The 8,254-nt window shown below is 35.0% G+C and overlaps 1 protein-coding gene across 1 annotated transcript in view; it reads left to right on the forward strand.

The window, feature by feature from the left end:
- Positions 1 to 6,125, forward strand: part of LOC107672178 (tetratricopeptide repeat protein 23-like) — a 13,632-nt gene extending 7,507 nt beyond the window's left edge. The window contains exons 7-11 of the mRNA XM_016465271.1: positions 981 to 1,084; positions 1,467 to 1,632; positions 2,113 to 2,262; positions 5,407 to 5,489; positions 5,655 to 6,125. Coding sequence (XP_016320757.1) covers positions 981 to 1,084; positions 1,467 to 1,632; positions 2,113 to 2,262; positions 5,407 to 5,489; position 5,655 — 504 coding nt within the window. The 3' untranslated portion in view covers positions 5,656 to 6,125. The remainder of the gene's footprint in view (positions 1 to 980; positions 1,085 to 1,466; positions 1,633 to 2,112; positions 2,263 to 5,406; positions 5,490 to 5,654) is intronic.
- The last annotated feature ends 2,129 nt before the right edge of the window (positions 6,126 to 8,254 follow it).

The raw sequence follows: 8,254 nt of genomic DNA on the forward strand, positions 1-8,254 counted from the left end.
ATATATATATATATATATATATACAGTATATATAACTGTTATATAACTATATAATGTTACAGAATATTTCTATTTCATATTAATAAAATATCAAATAATAATATATGAGTAAATTCTATTCATACAAAAATCCAGAAAAAAAAATGTATCATGGTTTCTGTAAAAATATTGAGCAGTATAACTGTTTTCAACACTGATGATGACAATAATAATAATAATAAGAAATATTTATTGAGCACCAAGTGAATTTGTGATTGTCTTGTGACACTGAAGACTGGAGTAATGGCTGCTGATGTGAAAATGTAGCTTTGCGATTACAGGAATAAATTAAAAATATATTAAAATAGTAAACAGTTATTTTAAATTGTAATAATATTTCACAGTATTACAGTTTTTTCACTGTCTTTTTGATCAAATAAATGCAGCCTTGCAGATTAAAAGGCTTCCTTCAAAAACTTTAAACAGTCATAAGGACCCTGAACTTTGGAACAGTAGTGCATGAAATTAGTAATTAAGAAATATGAATCAGATGACAATATTGACAAAGAAGAGAATCACTCTCTTCTCTTGGCTTACTCTAACAAGCTATCTGAAACCAAGCATCAGTACAAAGTTAGACCAAAAAAAGAACTAAATGTAAATAAACAAAAGGCTGTACAACTTTATGCAGATGCAACAAATTAAAACAAATCTGTAATAAATACATCATACCAGTATAATAAATGGACGGGAATGTTTATATAATTGTTTTTTGTTTTTTTCTATAAATCATCACATAGGTCAGACTGTATTCCTCCACAAGCCATATTTGGCCCATGTGTTGTGTTTTTTGACATCCTCAGTCTAATGGTTTTTAAAACTGGACCGCAGAGTTATTTAAAGCCAGGAACTATTGATAATATTTCCCCTGTTTCAGGGTGGGTGTGATATGTGATATATCTGTATTCAAGTCTCTGTATCTCTCACTCCCTCTTCTGCAGGCTCATTCCATAGCTCTTAGTCAGAGTCCTGGGAGTCTGGAGGGGGCCCAGATCGCTCACAGCTTGGCTCTAGCCTACTCTTCCACTTCAGAGTCATCACAACGGTGACCGCCTGCATTCACAATAGTCTGTCTGTACGGGGGATTTAATTAGGCCCCGAGCATCACGCAGAAATGATGAGATGTGTTATGAAGTCAATATTAGTATAATTAAAAATAGTAAATATGCATTATGACCAAAAGGCATCCTGTCATTTAGATGACTTAGATCTGATCCAATATTTTGAGTTTGTCATTGGAGTGAATTGTGTTTAGCACTATACATAAGAAAAGCTTTGTGTTAGCTGCCCTGCATAACAAGTAGCAGTAAAGTCTTGAAGGTGACCCTCAGCTAATCAAATGAAAAATATGATGATGTGTTGGAATAGCTCTTCAAGGGGAAGTGGAGGACTCATATTGTGTAAAAAGGCATTAGAGAAAACTAAAGAAATGTGATTATGTTCATCTCTTTTTCTGTATCAGTAGATTCAGCAGCACACTTTTTTAAGGAGAGTATAAGTGTATATAGAAGTGCACTAGGCCCACAGGACACACTCACCCTATCTGCTCAAGATGACTTCAGTCATTTCCTCCTACTCACTGGACAACAGGAGGTCAGCTTCAGATTCTTCTAGATATGGTGTATATTATGGAATAGATGTGGATCTTTATATTTTAACTATATATAAGCTTGGGGTCAGTAAGATTTTTTAAAAATAAATTAATACTTTTTTAAGCAAGGATGAATTTAATTGATCAAAAGTATTACTATTATATTAATAAATATAAAAAAGTATTAATAAATTAAAATTTTAAATATATTCAAATAGAAAAGCTATTTTAAATTTGAATAATAAGAGACTTCTTTCAAAAACATTTCATCTTACCGAGCCCAAACTTTTGAACAGTAGTGTTTATCAAGGATTTAAATTGATCAAGACATGCAGTGACCATATGTAAAAGTTTAAGGATTGATCATTGAAAAACCTTACTGATTGACCACTGTTCAGAAACTTGGAGGATACATGTCATATCTATGATGATTATGGTCCTAAAGTTGGGATTATTTCTTATACTCTGTTTTTGTGTTTCAGAGATGTGCTGAGATCCAAAGAGAGTCTCTAGCCTATAAGAAGAGTAAATTTGGTGAGCTGAGTGCAGAGGTGGCCGAAGCGCTGCAGCTGATTGGTGGAGTGGAGATGACACAGTGTCAGATGAGACACGCCCACAGGACCTTCAAGAAGGTGAATCAAATATAATGCATGGTCACTAACCTGCATCCAGATCTGCATCCAATCAACAATTGATGGATAGAACCAAGTTCCTTTTTCCTTATTTATTCGGTATGTCACAATATGAAAAACAAGATTTGTTGCTACTTCCATTACATCTCAACTTTAAATACACATCACCGGTTTGCTGAATTTAATTCTACATCTATATGGAATTCTGATGGTATAAAATAGATTTTTTATCAAAAACAGTTTAAAAATTAAATATTATTTGTTTCGTCAGAATCCTTCCATGCACGATCGCTAGAGACTGAGCTTCTGCAGTTTGCACAAAAAGAGATCTGAACAGCTATTTCGACCAAAGTCTCTGAGGACCTTACTGTATGTCCACAGAGCTATGCTCTAATCTTGGAGTGTAGCGTGAATGATATTTTGCCTCAGAGGGGATGCTTCTTCTTATATAAAATGTTCCAAGGGATAACATTGTGTTCTTGGTCCTTCTGGATGCAACCAGACTTTTTCATAGCCATTGGAACATTGCTAAGTGCTGTTAAAAGGGCACTGACCTTCATGAGACCTTCATGAAGAAAAGTAGCATTCTAAAATTATGTCTTCTAACTTATATAACATGTACGTATGGAGTAGGCATGTTACCTTGGACAGTCTGTTTGTTTTGGTAACTTGTTCTTTATTTAAAGCTTGACTATTTTTGGACTGGACAGTGTTATTCTTAAAGTCTTGGACAGCTCATTTCTCCCTCGATGTCCTCCTCCGGGAGTCATGCCACACTCTGATTTGCAACGTTATTTATTCTCTTTTGTGTCATTGCTCTTAGCATCTGATGCAGTAAGAAGATCTGAAAACATTATCCCTTTTATTTACATTCCAAACGTCTTTTGTATGTCCTATATATGCAAATGGCTTTTATTTTATTTTGATGTGGTCACACTGAAACCCTGCCTGTTTATCTTTGGAAACCTGTCCCCACTGGTCTGTAAATGAGCACTGTTACTATGTTTCTTTGTTGTCATATCGAAGAGCTCCATTTCAGGGGGTTGTGAATCAGTGGTCCCACACTCTGCATGTCCTCAGGCTACTAACCTTTCCACATTCCCTCTGACAGTTTCGAGCAGCTCATATCATGTTCTTTCTCCTGTAATCATGACAGCAGCTGCAGCAGAGCAACACACTCCCAGTTTAGACTTTGGCCTAAAGCCAGGGGTTTGGGGTTAAAACAGAAACAGGGATTTAAATAAGCAATAATAAAGTTCAATTTTAAATGTGTATTGTATATTATGTTTGTTTCTTTGTATTAAACAAAGTTTTGTTTGGTCTTTAAACGCATATGCAGTCCAGGTTTTTATAATAGACGCACACACTTTTGAGCCACGCTGTGACTGTTTTCCCGTTGAAGTGGGCCCCATGACATCACTTTTGCCTTTGGAAAGTGATGAAAACATGGACTGAGACTTTTCAGTCATAAAGGAAACTTTGAACAGTACTTTCCTTTGGAAAGACTGCTGTCATGTCATCATTTCGAGTGTTTTTCTTCCAAACCGTTGCTGTTGTTGTTTTGAAGATGTGGTTGAGTGAATGAGAGAGGGTTTATTTGAGGAAATGAAGTGGCTTGGCCAGGTATGCTGTAATATCTGTGTGCCAAAGGCACTCCTCCTCTCTACTATGTCTGTGAAATCAGAGTCATGCTGCCCACTACATCGAGCCCCACACACAGAGCAGTAAAGTTTACATGCTTAGTTTTAAAATGTAAGAGTTATAAATGGATTTTTTATAACGTTTCACATTCACAGGCAGTTTTTTTGACTATCATACCTTAGCCAGCTCTCTATTGTTCACCAAGCTTTTCAATCCTTTATGAAAATGATGATAACGATAATAATTTTCAAAAGGATGATGAACCTTAGGCCTAATTCTTTATTAAAACTGCTCAGGAAGTCTGTTGGTAGTCCAGTGTTTGATTGCATTTTCTGTATTTGGCCATAATTCACAACCATTTGGGTTGTTTATGTATCATGTGTCATCAACATGTCATTTAGATAAAAATTTATATGACGGTATAAATTCCTGCAACTGGTCACCATTTCTTTTTATTTTAAAATGGTCCTGCGTTTGACAAATTAACAACTTAAAAGTACAACTATTCCTCATATGGAGCCTCATAGTACTGTAACTCTTAAAAGCTGCACAAATTTATATAATTTATGATACATAATCATATTTGTATTATTTATATAAGAAGTATATATTTACTACCTTTGAATAAATTAATTATTTACAGTTATTTTAAATTGTAGTACACAAAAATATTACAAAAGTATTAGTTTTTGGTCCCACTTTATATTAAGTGGCCCGAATACCTGTGTAACTAGATGTGTACATAGTATGTAACCACAGTGTGAGTACACATTGGTACATAGTATCTACAGCTGTAATGTTTGTTGAACTACACATATGTAACAGCCCACTGAATGGTATGTGTAAATACAAATGTGTAACAGGACATTGGTAACAACACTTTTTGGTAATGAAAGTACAAATGGAGATCCAACTCCTCCCACTTTACATATCCCTAAACCTACCCATTCCCACCCCCTGGATCAAATCGTTCCAATTACTCTTATACATATTTTTGTTACAAAATGTAGTTATATATGTCCTGTTACACATTTGTACTTACACAAACCATTCGGAGGGTTGTTACATGTGTGTAGTTACAGAAATATTACAGCTCTAGATACTATGTACCCTTACACAAACCATTCGGAGGGTTGTTACATGTGTGTAGTTACAGAAATATTACAGCTCTAGATACTACGTACCAATGTGCACTTACACTGTGGTTACTATGTAAGTAGTACACAGGTATTAGGGCCACTTAATATAAAGTGGGACCCTGTTTTTACTGTATTTTTTATTACATAAATGCAGCCGGGGTGAGAAACAAAAAATTAATTATAAAATAAAATAGAAATGTTGACTGGTAGTGTATGAATATATATATATATATATATATATATATATACACACACACACATACAGTATATACTGTGTATATATATATATATATATATATAGCACCACAGGACATGTCAGCTTCCCAAATGTTTTACCAACCACCCATATCTGTGTCTCTTTCAGTGTCTGGCTATTGTGAATTTGCTGTATGGTCCTCAGCACAAGAAAACCAAAGCCACACAAAGAACCGTGGACATGCTGTCTTAGTGAGTTTCCTACTCAGTCACACTATAGCAGGAAGTCACAGTGCACTCTAAAAATGTGCTTTCATTGCAGTACGCTGGCGTTTCATCGGAATGTAGCATGGTAGTAAAAGTGAATATTATTTATAGACGAGGCATTTAATGCTTTATGGTCTTTTTTTTTTTTAGGTCACCAGAGGTCAGTGAAAGACGCAAGGAAGGTCGTCTTGAAACAAGACCTCCATTCTGTGCAGTGGTATCATCTGCATCTGAGGTGACATCTAGCATGTCTGACTCATAACAGCAGCGACCAGCAGTCGGATCTAATGAATGTGGCATGGACTTTCAGGGATGTTTGACATCATCCTATTTCACCAAGGGAGATCTGTGGATTGGAAAAAAAACAAGGCAATATTTCTAGAACAACACACAAGCTCCACTGTGTCTTTAATCTCTGTTGCCGAGTCTCAGAGTGGTTGGCAAGGTGACTACCTCTGCACTTCAAAAAATGAAAACTGTCCAGCGGTGATCTAATACACCGTCACAGCGGTTTCTGCAAATACTCCCTGACTGGAGAGCTGCAGGCCTCTCTAAACTCTAAAGAGCTTTAGAGTCATATTATTTCTGAGAATTGAGCAGAACTCACGACATGAACTTTATAAGGGTTTGTTTATTGTGTTTGCATATAAACCAATGTTCAGAAAGTGAGCAGACTAGTCTTTTTCTTAAGAGTACAATAGCACACACAACCCCTTTTGTGAATTTTCATTTACCAAAATACATCTGTAATATGCAATCCCAAACCAATCTTTGCTATGGCAGTAAATCTTGTATAGCATATTGTAAATCTGTAGATGCACAAAAAGAGGTTTCACACAGTGTTGGTTGAGTCATAGAACCCTATGCATAGATTCAGACAAAGAACAGCAGATGCTGAAACGCCATCTCAAGGGATGCAGATAAATGGCTGGAAATGGTTAATAATGATATTGAAAACTAAGCCTTAATCACTTATCATGTATCTGTTAACATAGTGTTTCCCCAACCTTTTTTTGTGTCATGTAACCCAGCCTAATCAGTAAGCCAGAAATGTGTTTCATTTGCATTATACTGGATATAATTTCGCAAAGTCACTTAAATGTGAAAAAATCATACTGTGAGTGACATTCCGCTATGAGTGTCATTGGAAAAGCTCACAAAATAAATGAGCACCACTGGTTATTAATTTTTAGGTTTTATAAGTTTAAGAAAGTAAAATCAAATTTATCCAAACTTGCAAAACCCCTGGGATCACTGTTAACATATATTGAGGATCTAATTTTTTAGATTTCGTTAATAGTTTAGGATAATACAGACATAAAAAGCTATTTAAAAATGAAACGCTAAATGAGACTAAATGAAGTTGAAATGATGTTATAAGCTTCCTCATTCTAGATTACACTCTTTTTTTTTTTTTATCCCCATCACTGTTAATAGGCACAGGACAGTCACCATTGCAGCATCTGATGACATTAACATGAATATCTGTTAAAGATAAATAGAGGAAAATGCAAATGCGTACACTTAAAATCTTCAGACTAAAGCTGTTACACTATTTTACCTGGAGGTGTCAGTGGCAGAGTATGCATCCTAAAAATAGACTCTCATTAGACACCCCCCTTTAGTGAAGTTGAATCCTCATTCTGTGTAATAGGTTGTGACAGACTTAATGGCACCGAATAGCTATTCTGGAAGCACTTGCACACTTCTGTGTAAGCTGCCTAGCACTTATTTTTAATGTGAGATTTCTACAATCAAACTCTTCCCCCTCTTACTGTTTCTGTACAGTACTAGAGCAATGAAAAATGTGTTGTCCTGGAAGAGCAGGATTGCTAGATTAGTCCTTGCTGGTCTAATGTCATTTAAGGATTAAGAGATCTCTGGGAGACAGGAAGGACAGTCGACAGTCTAGTGCTTTTCGCCTTCAGTAGAGCTAGATTGTGACCAAATGTAGACCACTATATAAACTCATTTCATGGGCGTGAAAAAATTCAAATTTGTTACTGAAATTATCTGTGATACTATGAATACCGTTTTGAATAACAGACAAATAAACGGCCAATTAAAGTGAGCACTACTCTACAATTTCTGCATACTTTCGTAAATATCTCTATCTGTTCATTCTTTAACATGATATTTCATAAAAAGGCTTTTATGGCATTACAAGCTTGTTTTTGCAATGCTGTGGAAAGTAGAAGCAGAGTACGGTACTATAACAAAGTCAACAATTAATATTTTTAAAAGGATTGCTACTTGAAAGTTGAAAAGAAAACATTGTATTTCACTTTTTCTCTTAGATAAAGTTGCACTATATGAAAATGAAGTAAAACAAAATGTCCAGATAGTTCATAAAAAATATATACTTCAAGATCAAACAAAAACAGAGTATTAAAGTGATTAGCTTTAGCTTTGTTAACACTTTAGCTACTGTATGTCAGATAGATGCTGTTTAAACGTTTGGGGTCGGGAAGATTTTGCAGTGTTTTTGAAAGCAGTCATTTATGCTCACCATAGCTGCATTTATTTGGTCAAAATTACAGTAAAACGGTAATATAATGAAATATTAGTTCAATTTCAAATTACTGTTTAAGTGTATTTTAAAATGTAATTTATTCTTGATGACAAAGCTACATTTTCAGCAGCCGTTACTCCGGTCTTCAGTGTCACATGATCCTTTAGAATAATTTATTTGAAACAGAAACCATTATAAATGTCTTTACTGTCACTTTGGATACATCATTTTTGAATAA

This window comes from Sinocyclocheilus anshuiensis, unplaced genomic scaffold (genome assembly GCF_001515605.1).
Source record: "Sinocyclocheilus anshuiensis isolate Anshui unplaced genomic scaffold, SAMN03320099.WGS_v1.1 scaffold997, whole genome shotgun sequence".
In the NCBI taxonomy this organism is placed as follows: Eukaryota; Metazoa; Chordata; class Actinopteri; order Cypriniformes; family Cyprinidae; genus Sinocyclocheilus; species Sinocyclocheilus anshuiensis.